The sequence below is a fragment of the Dermacentor andersoni genome, chromosome 6 (genome assembly GCF_023375885.2).
Source record: "Dermacentor andersoni chromosome 6, qqDerAnde1_hic_scaffold, whole genome shotgun sequence".
Taxonomy (NCBI): domain Eukaryota; kingdom Metazoa; phylum Arthropoda; class Arachnida; order Ixodida; family Ixodidae; genus Dermacentor; species Dermacentor andersoni.
The window spans coordinates 56,947,942-56,967,704 of record NC_092819.1 but is presented as its reverse complement, the minus strand read 5'-3'; the positions used below and the strand labels follow the sequence as shown (position 1 = coordinate 56,967,704).

The window sequence follows — 19,763 nt, the reverse complement described above, 5'->3', positions numbered from 1 at the left end:
ATTCTGATAATTGTGCGTGTTCATTAGTCGAGGTATTTCATTTTGCTTCCCGCATCCACGTCTGGCTGCTTTGTTATCGGTTACCACTGTGCAGAACGACGCGCAGCGTCCGCGACACTGTTCAAGTTTGCAACGCAGGAAGCCGGACCCGCGACTACGTCTAGTTGCTCGAAATAACGTATGTTTCAAATTACGTTTCGCACGCTCCAAAAGAAACGCCACGAATAACATTTGAACGCTGTAGGCGCGTCTTCGCGCCGAAGACAAATACGTCTCATAGTCGCACCACTTCGAGGTCTCGTCGTTCACCGAATTAAAAGCTCCGCGCGAAGCGGAAAATAAATACAGCGCCCGCGGCCAAGTTGTAGGAACCGCGACTCCCACGCCCGCGCACGCGAGGCCCACGGCGCAGGCGTCGACATATTGACCCGCCGAACGCGATCAGGAAGATACCAACACCCAGAGGAGAGGCCATGCAGAGCGAGGAGAAACTCAGAGAGAAAGATAGTGGAGGAGGAGGAAGCAGTGCGTTTGTGCAGCAAGTGACCAGGAGGAGTACACGCGCACACACACGGATGAGCGTGAACGTACAGAGAAAGAAAGGAAGAGAGAATTAAGGAGGGAGAGAGAGGGAGAGACAGGCGCGCAAGCACACACATGAATGCACACGCACAGACGCGATTGTGAACACGCGGAAAGAGGGAAATGGGGTGCGGAGAAAGAAGGGTAGGAGGAGAGAAGTGGAGACGCATCCCTTTTGTTCTGTCTTGTTTCGTTTCTACAGAGTGCATGCGTTGTGCGTGTGGTTGCCGCTGTGGCGTTTATAGCGCACCCTCGCCCATATCGCTCGCGACAAGCGCCACGGCAGCCCTCGTATCGAAGGGCCGCGGCGCCGGTTGGTTGTGAAGGCGGCGGGTAACGGATGAAGCCGCCTCTCGGGCGCTGCGCAGAACGCGCGTCTCCTGTCGCCCGTCGGAGGAGGTGCTGCTCCCCCCGTCGGTCGTCGTCGTCGTCGCGGCGGCGCTAGCGCGGCATGCCTTACCCGAGCGGTGGCGGCGGAGGCATCGGTCAACCGGCGGGCCGCACTTTCAACTTGGCCAGCTGGAGACTCAAGGCGCGCTACATGCTGTCCCATTTCGGCTTCTTCTGCAGCCAGTTCGGCAAGTTCATCGCCCCCGCCTACTACCATGACCGGTGCGAAAGGTGCGTTGTGCGCCGCGTACACATGCACGCGTCCCGACTTCACTCTCCTCCCGTGTATGCATAACGGATCCGTTCCCGCAGTGGCGGGATCGCGCCGGCTGGCTCTTTTAGAGCCGGCTCAACGCGCTCTTCGCGGACTTGGAATTGCGCGTTTCCCCCGGCGACTTTCGTTGCAGACTGTCACTGCGTCGCGGAGGAACCAGATTTAGCGCGCGATTCGCTTCCGGAAGGGTTGGTCTTATACGCGCCGCTTGGTCGCAAAAACACACACGCGAGTAACGCATACGTACGACAAGACGAACACGAAGGAAGCTTGCAAACCCGCTCACTTTCTCAGAATTCCAGCCTAACAGGGCCGCAGTGAAAAAAATAAAAACTATGGGAAATATAAACAAACGTTCCCGAATTGTGTGCACTTTATGATAGAGAATCCATCGCGCTCATCTGTAATCCCTTGATTGGATATTACCTCCGATTCGATCCAGTCCTTTTAGTAGACTGTGAGGAACTGGCGGCAGGACAACTATGGTAGACGGCGTTTCCAAAGGAGTCGAATACGCGGTAGCACTTGTGGTCATTCGCGGCTAACAGCGGAAAACCTTCATCGTCCGACGCTGGGACTGGTCGTAAATGGAGTGGCAGCTATCTCGTTCCCGTAAGTAGCCGCCTAGCGTGTGTTGTCGTCCTACATTACCGAAATGACTTCCTGTTCGCTTCTCCAGTTATCTCGCCAGGCCTCTGCATAGTAGGAGGGGGGGGGGGGGGGGTAGTGTCATAACCCCGCTCTGAAGGCACAGATGGTATCTGCAAGTTATGTGCGCAACAGCGCTCAATAAAGGTAGATGGAGGTAGCGTGGGAATAGATAAATCATCTACTGTTTCACAAGGCAAACCAGCATCCCCACATTTCCGAAATAAAAATGTGGCGGTCTAAATGCTGAAATATTTATGACGGAGACGGCGTCAGGTGTATATGTACTGCCCGTACGAGTTCAGCGATTTGAATATGGTCAGCACGGACAGTAGTGACGAGCGAAAATGTATCACTTGTTGGTGAGTTGTCATATCTCCAGGGCTTTGGTATAGTATTGTAAAGTGTGCGACAGCTTAACGCAAACCATGGGACTGATATAGCGGTCGACTGCGCTGGTTCCTTGGCGCGCTCAACCATACTGGAAGGCGATAAGCAACGAGACGACAAACAGATATTGCGCTATGCCTATTCTTTCAGATTCGCTTCTGTCATTTCGAAACGGGATTTACTTATTAATGCTCACTTTATGTTTCATACTAAGGCACTGTGCGGCGAGGGCCTTGCGAGACGAAGTTATGCTTACGGCTGTTCGCCTTTATGAAGTGGCAGGTGATTCTATAGAATTCACGTTGTTTCCTTCATAAACATCGATGCAAGAAAAAGTTTTCGGAGCCACCGGCGTCGGCACAAAAGGAAGAGCGCACCGCTGATGTAAAACGAGATTTTTCAGGTCAAAACAACTAATTTTAGAAAAGCATCCTACACATTCGGCTTCGCCGCAAGAATAATTCCACGAGGGCAAAGCAGGCATCACACACACACACACACACACACACACACACACACACACACACACACACACACACACACACACACACACACACACACACTGATGTATGTTATAAACCTCTGGCTTCGCCGCATAAAGAGTAACAGTGAGACAAAGCACGCTTTACATAAAAAAATAAAGTTATACACTATTGGCTTTGCCACATAAAGAGTAATAGTAAGGCAAAGCACGAAAAAAATAAAGTTATACACTATTGGCTTTGCCACATAAAGAGTAATAGTAAGGCAAAGCACGCTTTACAAAAAAAAAAAAGGTTTTTTTTTTGCGATTTTGGCTTCGTCGCATAAATACACTTAATGCGGCAAAGCACGCTTCTCAAGAGAAAAAAAAACGCGCATTTTGTTTGCGTAACAGACATCCAGTTTCGCTCGCAGCCGAGAAAGCTCGGTGCGTCCAGAAACACGTATGCGTTCCACCGACCTGCTCCATTCTTACGTCGTTATATTGCAGAGCACTAAGCCGCTTACGCGGTTAACCACTTCTTCCCGCGCAACGTGCACACCTCCTCCGCCCCCCCTCCCCTCCCGTCCCCTGCCGGCTGAAGCGCGAGTGGCGTAATCTAGTACGCAGCTTTGCAAAAGGGATGGATAGGGTGACCTTTAGGCGCGTCTACAGTCATTGTTATACATGCGGAAAGGAACAACAGGAACGTGCCAGACCACGTGAAAACAGCATCGACATTACAGCCCCTTATTAATAAGCAGGAACGAGGACAGTTAACCATGTGACTACATATTAGGGGGGCATGTGCTGACGTCATCGAGGCCACCGTATTATTGCACAGCCAGAACGAAGAAAAACTACGCGTTATCTTGATTCGCTCATCTCCGGCAGCACAGTGAAATCTGTTAATGGGATAACAATATGGTGTATGTGGTGTCATATGAACGCTCCGCATAAGAGCTTGTTTGTATTTCACGTGTCCTGTTCACGGGTTTAATTATTAGCGAATGCACGAATGCAAATAGCTAAACGAACGACTACGAGATGACATTAGAAAACGCAGAAGCCTTAAGATGCTAACGCCGTTACTCTTGTCCTGTGCATAAAAATAATGAGGAAGAAAGGAAATATATTAACAGCGTCGCGCGCAACGGATGTATTACGAATTCGACTGTGACTCGGTGAATTATTTCCTGCGTGATGGACAAATTTTCAAGCGCTCGTGTTGGCTCACCACAAAACAATTAGGAGCTATATTATTATTATTATTATTATTATTATTATTATTATTATTATTATTATTATTATTATTATTATTATTATTATTATTATTCAACGTTCAAGAACATTTGAAAAGAAGTGCGAGATCTGCGAACAAGCTGTTTTCCAGGAACACATGCTTCTCAACAACACAGGCGCATCACTGCGAACAAATTAACCGCGCAGATGGTTCTCCGGTTTCAACCACCTCACAGTAAACAATGAAATTTTATTTCGACAGTAAAATTGAGTTGGCTCGATAAACTTGGTGTCCGACAATACTTCTCAGAAAGTGTGGTTTTCTTTATTTTTGCAATTCTTCAGCGCAACTGTCAAGGCAGGATATTCTCTTAACGCTCCCTGAAACGGAAAAGCGAAACCAAGGACCCATCGCGCCATATCGCGTGTTTCTTTGCAATATTCAGCGAGGGAACCAATAGCTCCGACCTATTAAAGGCAACACGTTCCATTAGTCCTAAAGTAGGAAGCATTCGAGGCATATTGAAGAAGTTACTTTCAAATAAACCAAAATGATATGAGAAAGTGCATTTAGACGCTACATTTGATGGCAGAAAATATTTTGTATTTTTACCACCCACTTTTGCGGGGCTCATACTAGTAAGTACGCCGTCCGCCCTACAGAGTTTAACCCCTACACATTTTCTAGCATTCCCGATGCGATCGTTTAAATTTTCACGCACGCGCGCGAAATTACGCAGACCCGGAAGACGCGAGCTAGTGCGGCTTACAGACGTATACGACGCTGTAAATGGAAATGCGCATACGAACTCGAGCGGGGCGCAGGTCGGTGCAGATGCGGCTGTACACCATGCATAAGCGGGAGTTCGTCGTCATGTTCCTGGTGTTCTTCGCCTGCCTGTGCCTCTGCCTGTTCGTCGGACTCGCGGGGCCACCCATCACCGTCACCGTGGTGCGCTCCGCCTCCGAGCTGGGCACGCCGGGAGACAACGCCACGAAACTCAACATGGCGGTGAGTGCGCGCTTCGGACGCACTCGACGCTCGAAGTATAGAGAAAGCTATTCTGCGACTTTGGTTTAGGACTGTGGCTCTTTGGGCCACTTGGTTTCACACAGTTAATGAGAGCAGCATTCTGGGCAAGTTAGTGTGTGTTCCTCTTTTCTTCTGTGCGTGTCATTTTTGTTGCGCAATAATACTTGAGTAATTGATATAGTTGTCGGGATCACAGCGCTTATAGGTGACGCGGACAAGGACCATTTTATCTGTGGTCGCCCGTCTCGATCCTTGTGCACTTGTTTCCCGTCCCTCTCGTTCTTACTCGTCCGCGTCATCTAAGCGCCAATAACTTTAGGGTTGGACTCTAAAGTTGAGCAGCGACATCTCCGAGCTGCGAAATGTCGTTCCCCCGTGCGCGCAAGCGTTTGCAGATAAGGGATTTCATTTACGAAGTTTCTCTTGGGCAAAAAGAGGCCGTCTACGATCGTCAATAGCGGCGGCAACCGTGTCACTCCGATCGCAATCGCGATTGGCGGCCGGCCAATCAGAAAATTAACGCCCCCTTATGTAAGACAGCTATCGTAAACGCGGGCCCTAGCTGCTCTTCTCCTTGACTATGTGCTTCCTCTGCATCCATTTTCCCTCTCTTCCCCAGCGTAGGGTAGCAAACCGGACGATATTCTGCTTAACCTCCCTGTCTATGTTTCTGTCTATCTTTGCCAACCTCTCTCACAGCGACGCAGAGCTTACAAACAAGTGGTAATTAACGCTTCAGCCGTAACGGAAGCCGGTAGGTGGAACGGGTGCGCAAATTGGCAGATGAGATTTGTCAGCTATATTTCGTCCCTGGTAGTATCCTTCCCCTCCTGGCACGAGCTCACGACGAGCAGACGAGTTGTTCTGTTCATAACGTCGTAGTAAGATCGCCAATTGCAAGCTTAGGGTGGAATCATGCAGCTGACACTGGTAAGTCGGAATTAGGAATTTGCTAAATCAGCATGAAATACGTTGATGAAGGGGAGACGCTTATAAGGCCACACACAGCCGCTGAATGTCTTCGGCGCTGCCTTATACCATTCCCGATATTCGCCGCGGTAAACTCTGTGGCGATAGCGTTGCGCTTCTGAGCCCGAGGTCACGGGTGCGATCCCAGTGGCGACGACCGCATATCGATGGAAGCGATAAGCAAAAACGCTCGTGTACTTAGATTTTAGGTGCACCATATAGAACCCCAGGCGGACAAAAATAACACGGAATCTATAGCTACGCTTCGCATCATAATCTGATCGCGGTTTTGCAACGTAAAACGTCAGAATTTAATATTACCGTTTTTTATGTCGAACCAAACCATCTATTCTGGTCGACGATCGGCAATAACTACGGAAACTCATTGTGATTATTTGCCTCTCTCGTTGTTTCCAGACGGGGCCATTTGTACTAAAGACCCCTCCGCTATCGGCGTACAGTCAGCAGCTGTGGGTCATCGCGCAAATCACCACAAAGGAGGAAGACGGTATGACTTTGCATACACCCGCTGATAAGTAGCTGCGGTAACGCAAACAAAATAACGCGTACGCATATTTACGAGCCAGCTAACTTCCCCAATTTGCTACTTCCTGTAGAACGAGCACACATTCACACAATGACACCGCTCGTTGGACTATCAAGAAAGACAACACTGTCGCATAGTTCTGAATTTAAGTATGCGGTATGTCTGCATGTAGCGGAACATTATATATTAAAAAAAAATCATGTTCACTCTACGATTTAACGTTTTTGTATTATTGGAGACTCATCCACCCTTGTCCGTATTAAAATGTAGAAGCATAACATTTATTTTCTCTTTCTTGTCCAAAGCTAACGAGTTATATTTTGCAACACCAAATGACAATTGCTGCGTTTTTTCACGCTAGTACGCAGTGCCATCTTCCACTGTGAGCTTGAAAACAGGTCACTTGCATAGCGATGTGTGTCTCTCTGCAGAGGACGAGACGTTTCGGAAGGCGTTCCACCTCGAAATCAACATTCAGGGCATCACCAGCAAGGGTCACGTGGTCAACGCTTACGGCGCAGTACGACCGCACATACGGGTGCGCCAGCTCACCTGCTCGAAGAAGGCGAGTATGGCGCCTGCAGAGACGCCCTCAATATGCTCGCGACACAATTGGTGTAGCAGGCACATGATGAATATAACATCGCCGTTCATAATAACTAGACCAGCAAGACAGCCTGGTTGCAGGAAAGTAGGCGAATCGCTTATTAAAGACGAAAAGGAAAAAAGACTGGATCTGTAGGCTTGAAAAAATTTAATGCCAAACTTTCTTTGCATCCAAACCACGACAATAATGACGTCACTAAGCGACATTTCAGATTTTGCGTTTTTTTCCCTTTCACGAGACTCCAGAAGTTGCCAAACAGGACTTTCGTTTATTTTCATACGCCATTTTCTAGCAACACAAAATCATAGCACTAGACAAACGTTGTCGAAACCTGTGACGCCACCGTTAGAAGCCTTGAAAAAATCGGCGATGATGTCGCAACTTGTCTTTAAATTTTGCATCATTCTCTAACACAGCTCGATTCCCGTTAAGCCTACCCTTGCGGGGCTGTAAGATTTGGCCGCATTATTTTATTGCGACAGCAGTTATATGGACATTCCAGGCCCATTTCTGCCGTCGGCGTCGCCGTGAAATTCCCTATAACGTCCAAGGGCGATAAAATCGTGACCGCGTGCCGAGTGCTGTATACGTGCGAGTGAAAGCGTGCGAGGGTAAGCCGGTGATCGCGGCTCAATCTCGTGCACGCAACGGAGGAAGGCGGGGAGGAAGCGCACCGCCTTCCGTTGCGCGCAGCGCAAGGCTTCGAGAGGAGGGTAAGGATGGGGGGGGGGGGGGGAGGCGCGTTCTACTCCAGACGGCCCAGGCGGCCGCGCGCGCCAGGCCGGGCCACTGTACACTGTTAAACAAATCTACAATCACCCGCAAAAGTTTACGAGACGCGGGATTTGCGAAAGAGCCAAATTTCCACGAAACCTGTGCACGTAGCCTTTAATAAAAAACGTTGATCTGTAGAAGTTCTTGCGAACTACACTGTGACCCATTAAATTAGAAGTGCTACGCCTTAACAGAGCGGACATCCGCATTTATCGTGAAATCCGTGCACTGTAAACTTTTGCGGGTGACTGTACACCCTTTGGGCCGTATCTTGCCACACAGCGATAATCGTCATCTGTCTTGCTTGCGTTTCCTTTCTTGAAAACGCTGCGCTCGCTACTTTCCTGCGGAGAATGCTCTAGTCATGCTGATAACGCGCATGCCTTTCGTGACTTGGAAGTACGAGGCTCGCAGCGTTAAAGACAGGAAATGCAGACAAGACAGATGACAATTATTGTTGTGTGGCCAGATACAACGTGTAATTTTGTTTAACAATTCATCTTCAAAGCCATCTGCGACGGGTACAGAGTCGAAGCTGCCCGGTGCTTTCGCGGCTTAGTTCGCGTTGATGCGAGCGGCAGCACGAAGTTCAATTCGCTCGCTGCTGCTGCCACGTTTCCTCACTGCAGCGTTTTGACAGCGAGTCTCCGTGGTCATCGAGTGAGATGTGTTCATGCTTGCTTGTGCGCGCTTGACACGATGCTTGTTAATTGAGTTAATATGCCTGTGTTTACATTTACGAGTTTATACGGCCGATAATACTACTACCCTTACTTCGTATAACTGTCCACTAATTTGCTATCGGGATCGATGCTTACTTCGCCTCTCGGGCGAAACTGCGACTTTCTTTTATTCCTTGAAGAAGACCGCAGTGTCTTTTTGCTTCTTCCTCTCGAAGCGGAACTCAACCACTACGCAGCAAAGAGCGCAGACATGATTAAATGTTCTATCAACGTTTGACTGTCACGGTGCCGACAGTGTCGTCGGCGCCCACAAAATCACCAAGAGACAAAACCAGTAGTGCCACCAGCTGAATTTCTTGTTTTCTAGGTTTCAGTTTTAGTTAACGTTATCCACATGAAGAGGGCGCCGTTGGTGGTCGAATTAACCGAAGCGGCATGCTTTTGTCTTTGAACTAAACGCATTTTCCTTGCACTGCAATTCCGGGGCTTTTCTGTGCGTTCGAATTAAGCAAAAAGTCAAATAAACCGAGGTCGAACAGGAATCGACTGTGTATCAAGCCTGCGCAAGAGTAAACTATATCATACTCGAGAAATGTGCTTTCATCTGCAAGCTGCGCTAATAGTTTCCTCTATAGTGTTTACCTTAAAAGGAACAACTCGCAGGTGTGCGATGCCTTCACGGTCCTGCATTTGGGCTTCTTGGATTACTCGCGATATTTGCTGACCGTCACGTTCTACGGCCTGGAGTCCATCGACGAGAAGTACCACATCGATGACGTCACATTTCACGTAAGCTTACCAGACGTTCTCCCTCTTGCACTAGCTGCCATTACGAGGTCTATTATGAACCATGAAAGTGCGGTAATGTCTTAGATGCAACCTATTCGGATGAAAAGTTGGCTGCGACTGAGTCCAACGTCTGATTACTTTTCAGTACAAGAGCTACAACGCATCGTTCACTCAGCTGGAAATATGGTTCCGGTTCATCTTCCTACTCGCAACGTTCTTCGTCACGGTAAGCCCCGCGCAATAGCGGCACGTTCGAGTTAGAAGCTTACACGTGGTTAGCCAACTTCTATGAGTGAAGTGCGTAAGCCATTCAACGCACATGATGTCCTTTTCGGTTGTGACATGAACGTGAAGTAACAAGTGAAAACGCCTAGCCTTTGACCAAGTGGTTTATTGAAGAGGTCGTGCTTCTGACAAGTACACTTCTCTCAGTCGCCAATAGTAGCGAACAATTAGCTTGTTGCGCGCAATGGATGGAATTTACCTATGAATATGGATAGACATTTTAGAGGCCCAGGAGCAGTCCACAGGCGATTGTAAGCTACAGAGCCACGGCTGTCCATACGTGGCATGACGTCACCTACGTAGGCCATCAGAGCTGGCATCAAGACTACACGTAGGCAGCGCAGTCTATGTGCGTGCTTTGTGCGTTTTCAAAAGTAGGTGCAGTTTTCAGAGGCAGCGTCGACCTTCTTAAGGAGGAACGCACATTGTCACACGGCGCCTGTGCAGGAGAGAATTCACGGGCAGGAAATTTGAAATGTTCAGCTTATCGGGGCCACTTTAGTTTTACTAAACATAACATGTATGCTCGACAGTGGACCGCACAGGCCGTTATAAAAAAGCACCGTGTTTCGCAGTAGAAAAAGTCAGACCGTTGCTTTGTTCCTGGCTGAAGCACAAGCAATGCAGTCATAAACGTTCATTGTACATACAAACTGCCAAGTGCAAAATATGACACTTTGACAAAAGCGTCAAGTTGACTAATATTTTGCATTATATGTGTGTGCAGTGTTGGTTCGCACACACACTGCGGAGGTTTGTCTTCCGAGACTGGTCCATCGAGCAGAAGTGGATGTCCATCCTCCTGCCCTGCCTGCTGCTGCACAATGGTAAGTGGCGACACCTTAACTGACAGGCGGTACCCACTGCTTACAATGAATGCGCGCATCTTTTCTATGTTCCGGCTCGCTCTGCTGCCTGGTTCTGGCAGGCATCACACTATCGCATCTGTCATTTTCCTGCCCTTTTCACACCCATTTATGTCTCGGCCATGGTAAATCGCATGTCTCAACCAGCTCCTACAAAAGATATAAAACAATTTAAACTGAGTCAGATTTTCTGCTCAGTGGTGATGCCAATAACACCTTCTAATAGATTAAAAACAGCACATCAATAACCAAAAAGAATTTGCTTGTAACATCACAAAAGAAACAAATTCTACTTCACGACTCAGAAAAAAAAGAAAGGGAAAGCCAACGAGAGGGCGAGAGTTTCACGTATCTCTGCGCTCTAACAAAGTCTGTAAATCTTCTTAATGTCTTACCTAAACGAAAACAAACGAAAGTAAGAGATGTGTTAGCTCTGAAACAGAGGTCCAAGTGGACCTATTTCTCTTTCTCACACCTCTCTACTTCAAGACCCCGTGTTCCCCATGTCACTGCTGGTGAACAGCTGGATACCAGGGATGCTGGATGCAATCTTCCAGGCATCATTTCTGTGTGCACTGCTGCTCTTCTGGCTTTGCGTCTACCACGGCATCCGCCAGGTAAGAAATTTTGAGCACATTTTGCATCGTGCATAGTATATGGCGGGGGTGTTCACGTATCTTTGAACGTTCCCAGCAACAAGTGTGGTGCCATCTAGACAATCTCATTGGGTCTTCCTCTCAAGCAAGTGGTCGGTCAGGAAAAGAGAAGTTGGAATGATCGAGAAACTTGAGCGGAAAATGCACACAGGGCACATGCTATCAGACATTATAGAATCTCTCCGTCAGGCGAACCATCAATATAAACTCTGTAACGTAAATGAAAAGCAAGAACAAATGGCATATTGAGCAAAACAAAAAATAAAGAAAAAATTAGAAAAATCAGGCATATATATTTGAAACATTAAATGCTACCAGACTTCCTTAAATGCTGCCTTTCCAAAGTTATTTTTAGACATGCATGCCGACACTGCATCTAGAGATTCATCCAATACCTGTGCTGTAAACGAAATTGATTTAAACAACTGGAAGCCACTCCATTAATCCTTTCATTATCGCTAGAAATGTGCTCATTTTCAGTGTTTTTATAATGTTTTAACATTTTATTTCAAGACAATGCAGCCCCAATGTGTACTGCAATACTAAAATTATAACCTAATCATTGGTGGTTTGAATTGATGTACAGCAGTAATAACAGCTCAGACAATTTTTATTTAGCATTCTTATGTGAATCTTCAAAGAAGCATCTCACGAATGAAACATGAATGAACACAAATGAAAGTAATAATTTTCCCTTTTTGGTATAGGTACTGAGAGTAAAAGAAAGCTGAAACTAAAAGACATGCACTTGGTTCTTAGTTCCAAACTTGTTTAAATCATATCGCGCAAAAAGAAAGTTATGAAGATTTGTTGGCGTCAATACTATCAATAGCAATGCCCATGCTTTGTGGGAAAGCAATAGCTTCACAAATGTGAAAATGGGCAAGTTGCTACTATAGATGGAGCATTTGTTTTTACTCATTGCAGCAGGCGCCTGGTTTATCTTATACTGCATTCTTTAGGCTCGTGAAGCAATGGTTGCCAGGTCGGCAAGCATGCACAAGCATCCTCATACTTTATTATTATGTTTGATCAGCATTTCCGTGCAAGCAAGGTGGCCTAGTGCATGTTCAAATGGCACTGAAGCCTCCCCATGCTTTGTTCACCTCCTGTACTGTGCTGTACAGTAATGTGTAGTGTTACACAATATTTTACAGTAATGAATAAGGGAACTTGCACAGGCGGTGTTAAAAATGTAAGAGGTTAGGCAGCTAGTCAAACTTTGGTTGAAGATCAGTCTGAAATCAACTGTGTGCTTTTGAGGTAATAGTTTGCGGAAACCCGCAAGGTGGAGGGAAGTAATTAATTAAGGGAAAATGAGACATCCACCCAATCGTAGCAATTGCTACAAAGGAAACCCCTACGGGCTCCTCGAAAGAAAAGCCTCACAGTTGAAGAAATATTCGTCTTAGTCTTGGACTCGAACCCAGGATCACCATCTTTCCAGGGCAGCCGCTCTACCATATGAGCTAACCAGGCGGCTAGCCAATGGCAGAGCGAAGTCGAATTTGTCAACAACTAGACGCAAAGGCAAGAGTTAGGCGTAATACTTCTGCGGAAACCTGCAAGGTGGAGCGAATTAAGGGAAGTAACAGTTTTGCGGAAACCCACCAGGTAATTAATTAAGGGAATTTGTGTGAGTGAAAACACCACACGATGGGATGGATTGCTCGTAATAATTTGTACACGCACTATCGAAGTGCTGATGGATAAAAGCAACTCACGGCGGGGAAAATAAAGTTGCACTTGATATAAAATATTACCAAAACAACACGCACTCATGAGCATCTACCATTGTTTGAGACATCGTTAAACAGCCTACACGTCAGCTCCGAAAATTGAAAACCCGAGGGAAGCTTCTGCCTTCACTGCTGCTGTCACTTAAAAATTGTTGCCTAGTCGACCAAAGCACAAATTTTGCTTCTTTTTATTGATGAAGTTCTAGAAGCACTTGAGGCTAGTTTCGACGATACCTCCAATTCAAGTTTAACCTTTATATCATCAAACCTCATTTCACTGCAGTAATGATCTTTCGACCATATGAAATTTTCGCTTATCCAGAACATCAAACCCCATTTTCTGACCTCCTAAAATTCTTGCAGGTGCACCAGCAAATTACATAATTACATCATTTTCGCAACATTGCAGTGAAGATGACCTTTTTTAAACGTTAGCGTCCCTCGGGAAGTGCATATATGTTTTGTAGTATAACGAGCAAATGCAGTGTGGTTTTGTAGGAGGAGCTTCTACCGAGTTCTTAGGTTGTCGCTGAGCATTGTGCTCCAAAAAAGGCACCTGCAGACACCTAAAGCCCTTGGTTCATTTCTGCAAAAGAGACCAAGCACTCGTAGATGGCCCCAATTAGTCCTTCCTGGTAATAATGATCCATTATGCAAGATCTTAACATGCTTCGTGCATACCTGTCAACCGGGGGACACAGAAATTGGGGAGATTCACCGTGAAGGGAAAGGAGGAACACAAAAGTTGTTTTTTCAAGGCCACAGCAACTTCTGAAAAACAGTTCTGAGTGGCTGCCAGTACAGTTATCAATAGCCTCGGTACTTGTACTGTGCCAGAGATGACACATACGTGCATCTACAATTAGGGAACAGACACTATGTCCCATGATAGTGACCCCCTTTCCATGTTTAATATGCTTAATCGTACAACACGGCTGTACAGCGACGAAGCTGACTAATGGGAACTGGCCATTGTGCAACGCACCTTTGCATCACACGCACTCAACGCATGCCGCGATCTGAAGTGAACTGAGTTAGGCTGACACTGCCAACACACAAATGGCCTGGATTTAAATCTGACTTTGGCTAGGCTCCTTAGCGGATAATTAAAGATGCAACTGGTACTGCATAAAACGTTTTTGCTTTTTTTTCGTGTTGGGGTTGAGGCAGCTTTTCAGGCTTATAGCTGTGTCTGTACAATTGGGACAATTGGTCGGGATTCGGGTCTCCCAGACAAATCAGGAGAGTTGGGAGGTATGCTTGTGCCTAGCCAGTGTGAGCCAATATTGAAAGGTGCCTGAAACACTGTTCAGAAGAGGCATTTATTGTTCATAGCCCATGCGTTGCTTTGGGGCATGAAGCCCTCCAGCCAACGAATAGTGGCTCAGATACAGATGTACTGTAGAAAATGTATGATGAGAGAAAATAAAATGCTTTGGAGAATCGCTTAGAAGCTATGTTTTGCCAAGGTCATGGTGGCAAAATTTTGTGCATACCAAGAAAAATAGAATAACATGTGCTGAATCACAATGAAACAACACATTGTTGGGATTGTTTGCAGAATGAGCGTCGCTTTGCAACCTTCTACCTGCCCAAGCTTCTCGTGGTGGGTATGCTGTGGACTGCCGCCTTTGTGCTCGCATCCTGGCAGAGGTACAACGAGCTCAGGGACCCCACTTACAACTACAAAGTCGACACACAGGGATTTGCGGTCAGTATATATAGCCTGTTACTCTTCAATGGTACAGGCACACCCACTTCTGCATGCTTAGGGCCCAACATAATTCAGAGCCAATTATTCACATTGTCTCACACTGGATATGCACTCCTATCACTGAAAAGCATCAGAGTTAAAAAAGAGCTATTAACCAGAGTGCATCAAGTGACTGCTGAACCATTTCTCCAATGCCTCTCTGTGCCACCGGATCTCTACACAATGGGCGCTTGTGCCATCTTCAGCATCATAAAATTTCTCATCAGAGGTTAAGTGCATGACCATGGTTTGATGTATTATGCAAAGCTTTAACTCATACATCTGTGCTGCTATAACATCTGTTTAAAGCTTTTCTGCTGGAATAGCTTTTCTGTTGGAATAGCTGGTGCTGATTGTGTCTTGAGCTCTTTAGTACAAAACCAAGTGAGAATGCAAAAAATATGAATCTAAAGATGGTTCCCACATATACTGCTCTCTACACACTGCATCATGCTAACTCTTGCAAAAGTGCACCATCACAACAGAGTATAGGCAATATCAATAGCACCCAGTGTTCACAAAAAGTTCACGCTCTCTTGCACCCATGTCAGCGAAGCTGACAAAAGGAAAGAGGAGAGTGGGAAGTGTTGCCTACTGAGGAACGAAACCATGTGACATATGTGCAGACTGTTTTAAGGCAAACCCTTTGTACACGAATAAATACCCTATATCAAACACGGTCTGTCTCATATCAAAGACTGAAAAATACACTGTCATTATGCTGAACAGAGACACCAACCATTCAGCATCACAGCTGTGCATGTCAGTATGCAGATTCATGCAGTTTCTTACACTTCCCCAAAGTGTAAACCTGTGGGAAACTTCACAGGCTTGATAACCAACATTAACACACAACAAAGTGACAAGCTTCTTGGAAGGTCTAGCAGCAGGGTCAGTGAACACACATTACCATATAGTGTGAAAAAGTTGACAATAAAACCTATGAATGATGTTTTTCACTCACATAGTAGCAATTCAAAACACAGCATGCAGAGATTATTAGCACTTGGCTACTTTGTTTATGCTTATAACCATATAATGTTGCTCAAAACTTTCTGTGAATTTCCAAAAACACGTTTGTCAATGACATTCACATGATCATCACCCAACATAAAACCAACCTTACTCAACACCTTTACAATCTTACGAAGAGTTGTCAACATGCGTACCTGCAGCAGCTTTTTCTATTGGTCCTCCAAATAAGCAAATGCACTATACCAGCATAGAAATTTGTTTCCAACAAGATATGCAAGGACAGAAACATACATCGCTAAGCAAAACTGCTAGAAATAATGTGCGTACCTAAATGAAAATCTCAAAAGAAGGGAGAGGGAGGAGAGAGATAAAAAATCTTGTACTAAAAATGTTTTGTTGTTCCAGGCACATGGTTTATACACATGAAGGGCGCTTTGTTTGCATGCTGTAATTTTTAAAGTGCCAATTCATCTTTATTCTGTTAATCTCTCCTTGGCACATTCATCTTTCTCTGGCAGGCCTTGAAGATATTTTTCTTCACCATGGGATCAATATACTTGGCCTATCTGCTCTACCTAGTTGTGCAGGCATACACGGAGCTAAGATCAATGCCTTACTTCGGTAAGCCACTTGCTTCCACATCTACACGTAGCATGTCCTTACAAGCCCGTCATTGTAACAGCTTATGAGTCAAACTTTTGCTCTCTGCAGATGTTCGGCTGAAGTTCATGACATCACTCATGCTCATCGTCCTGACACTAAGCGTGGTCATCACAGTGATGCGGTTTGGGATTTCCGTTCTCGAAGACAACTTTGTGGCCGACCTGTCAACAACATACGGGAGCTCGGCAGAGTTTATGTCCTTCTATGGGTTGCTCAACTTCTATCTGTACACGATGGCTTACGTGTACTCGCCCCCACCAAATGCTTTTCTAGGTAAGGAAAGTTCAGCATCATGACACAAACTCTTCAGCACAATTAACACAAAGAGCTTGCCAGGGCACAGGAAAAGTCATGACACTCTGCCAAATGTTTCCACAAGATGTGATTTCGACCAAAAGTCACATAATGTCACACAATGATTGTAATGTAGAAATAAAATGTTGATAATAGGAAAAACATGCTGACCCCTATATAGGAGAATATATATAAATATATATATATATATATATATATATATATATATATATATATATATATATATATATATATATATATATATAAAATATGCCTGTACTAACAGTACAGGCATACCTAACACATGACTAGCCCACCCTCAAAATTTTGTTTTCATTTAGGAAAGTTTCCTGTAAATATATTGGTGTCATGCTAATTTTATAGGACGCCTACCATGATTATCTGTATCGTACTGACATCTTTATCATAATTATCTCTTACTCTCTAATATTAAAAAAAAGTTCAGTCATAGAGCACTACTACCAAATATGTTCAAGTATCTCAATGTCCTGTTAACTTTACTACAAGACACATAATGACATAATTACTTTCATAATACCAACATCTTTATTATAATTGTCTTTATCTTACTGTTATTAATCTTCAAAAAAAAGTTCAGCTGTAGACATAGTCTCCAAAGATGTTCAAGTTTCGCACTGTTTTGCAAACTTTTTCAGGGCACACAGCATAATTACCTTTATCATACTGTTACTCTCTAATACTCAAAACAAACTTATTATTTGCAGAGCACCGCCAGACGAGAATATACTCCAAATGTTCTTATGCCTATGTTTTCTCCTCTAGAATCTCATCTGAAGGACAATCCAACCTTATCTATGATGAATGACTCTGATGAGGAGGTCATCTATGGGTAAGTGAATGACATTCCGTTTGCCATAAAGGAAGTGCAAAATATTTTCACTACTAGTAATCAATATGTACATTGTTATGCTACGCAGGTCAGACACCGAGGAACGGTTATTAAACCCAGTTCGACTCGGACAGGACAAAGAGGAAAGTGACTGAATGAAGAAGCGACGATGCCTTTGCATGAACCATTGTGACAGATAACATTCACCAGATAACACAATGCCAACTGAAACAATAAACCATATTTTTGTATAGCAATAATAGCCAGTGCTAATGTTTCATCTTGTGTACAAACAACACTAAAATGTTTAATTACAAATTAACTCTGAGGGTGATGCAGCACTTATCCAAGAGAAGAACACGTGTTTCTATATATATAAAAAAGAAGCGACAGTGTTTTTTACTCCTTGTGGTATTATTTAATGTGCATTGTGTTTCAAGCTGTTCATGCAAGGAAGACACAGGTCATTAGTCATTACTCAAAATATTTTGAGTTTAACTTGCCCTAACTTCGACAACACCATGCTTTCAAACAGGCTAATATAGTATTTTTTTACTGTTCATGTTAACACACCATGTCTTCGGCTATTGGCATACGGAGGACACATCACAACACAAAGAAGACACTGATCACTCCCCGCTGTCGTATTTTTATTAACACCGTGTTTTCAAACATTATAACAGGCTGCACTAACATTGTTTCATAGGCAAAATTAGAAGACATTTCTGCATAATGGGCAGGTGGAATTGTTGCTCGTGTTGAACCACTTGAACTGGATGAGAGAGAGAAAATAAGACAATAAAATAGTGTTAATTAGCCGTAATGGTTGGCAAGATACATTTCATCACATGAAATGACAGCAGAAGTGACAAGAACAGTACTAAGTAGGCAGTGAATTATTTAGATATTTTGTTGCATATAATTAGAACAGAAGGTGTTATTTGCAAAGAATGAACAGCAACCATAACGATGACTACTGCCCCCAACCTAACATTGAATTACAAGAGCAAGTACACTACATTGAAGCGTTGCAGGGCACACCCCATGCTCGGAGACATCACACTGCATCGAAACCAGGCCACCGAATCTGCAAACTGACAGCTGTTCTTAATACTGGAACTGTAACACATTTGATGGTAGGGTATGTAGTGCTCCTTGCAGACTAAGCGAGCACGCCGCCAGAGCATAACTTGTGATACAAACTAAGCGATTGCAATATCTCCACACCTTCTTGAGACTCCTCTGGTACAAGACAAAGAGAACTCACCAGGCAGGCGGAATGAAACCTCTTCTTGCAGGTGCGGCAGGAGAGCTTGGGCAGCTGGCAGGTGGCACCGTGAAGAACGTAGAAACAGATCATGCACTCCTCTACTCCTTCAAAGCGCTTGTCCACGTTGCGCTTCCACAGGGCTAGGCCATCCAGGATAGAGCCATTCTGCAACGGTTGCATAATCTCCATGTTCTATACACCAAGACCACTCTACTCTGCAGGCCACATAAGTTTTTGTTAGCACACAGTACCATCCTGGTGATAGTCAATGCAAACTGCCTATGCAAAGGACGACTTCTCCCACAGACCAAATATCCCCGCTAGCAACACTAACAGCAGTGTCAATGCTGGACTGATATTGGCCAACAATGGTTCTGTACTGGGCCATGCTGTCCTTACAATGGCTACATGCTGGCTTTTTGTACAGTGCTACTTGGGAATGCTGCATCAGCCAAACCTACACTATGCTTGCCAATTTCATAACAACATCACTCTGACATCTAATCCTCTTCCGCCCTTATTGATGCAAAAGCATCAAATGGCCTATTGAGTGAAAAAGCAGGCATCGTCTGTAGCTGCGAAATTCTCATTGGCTGTGACACCACATCACGAGCGCACCTCGACGGTGCAGAGCGGGCGAATCGGAACACCAGCTGCTGTTGTAGCATGCCAGGTGTTGCGTGAGGTGAGAGGGCACCGCCATGTCACCAGCAAGCCTCGACGGAGCAGATATGGCGACGCGACACAGTATGTCTTCGATGTGCACTGTAGTGTGGCTCAGAATGTGAGCACGTGTTGGCTCGAAAAAGTGGAATGGAGCAGCGGTGAGTGGCGGCCATGAGCCCCGAGCAATGTAGCGAACATTTAGCGCAGAAATGCGAAGTGCAGATGCGCTGACCCAATGCAGTGAGAGAGCAGCGGGTCTGCAAAACTCGAAAACATTACACACAGCGCAATACTCAAAGGACCGTTCAGCAACATTCAATTGGACATTAATGCT

At 45.3% G+C, this 19,763-nt stretch overlaps 2 protein-coding genes across 2 annotated transcripts in view; one reads left to right on the top strand and one right to left on the bottom strand.

Annotated features, from left to right (window-relative positions):
• The first annotated feature begins 754 nt into the window (after nt 1–754).
• Nucleotides 755–17,753, top strand: LOC126522816 (transmembrane protein 181). The gene is made up of 13 exons (XM_050171644.3): nt 755–1,203; nt 4,815–5,001; nt 6,409–6,499; nt 6,970–7,103; nt 9,266–9,391; nt 9,537–9,617; nt 10,404–10,503; nt 11,032–11,159; nt 14,499–14,648; nt 16,184–16,286; nt 16,377–16,601; nt 17,427–17,493; nt 17,582–17,753. Exons 1-13 carry the CDS (start codon nt 1,034–1,036, stop codon nt 17,646–17,648), a joined length of 1,629 nt encoding a protein of 542 aa, XP_050027601.1. The 5' UTR covers nt 755–1,033; the 3' UTR covers nt 17,649–17,753.
• A 373-nt stretch (nt 17,754–18,126) lies between these two features.
• Nucleotides 18,127–19,763, bottom strand: part of Ltn1 (E3 ubiquitin-protein ligase listerin) — a 42,829-nt gene continuing 41,192 nt past the window's right edge. Inside the window, exons 30-31 of the mRNA XM_050171645.3 lie at nt 18,761–18,928; nt 18,127–18,265 (exon numbers count right to left, since the gene is read on the bottom strand). Of these exons, the coding sequence (XP_050027602.1) occupies nt 18,206–18,265; nt 18,761–18,928 (228 nt within the window). The 3' untranslated portion in view covers nt 18,127–18,205. The remainder of the gene's footprint in view (nt 18,266–18,760; nt 18,929–19,763) is intronic.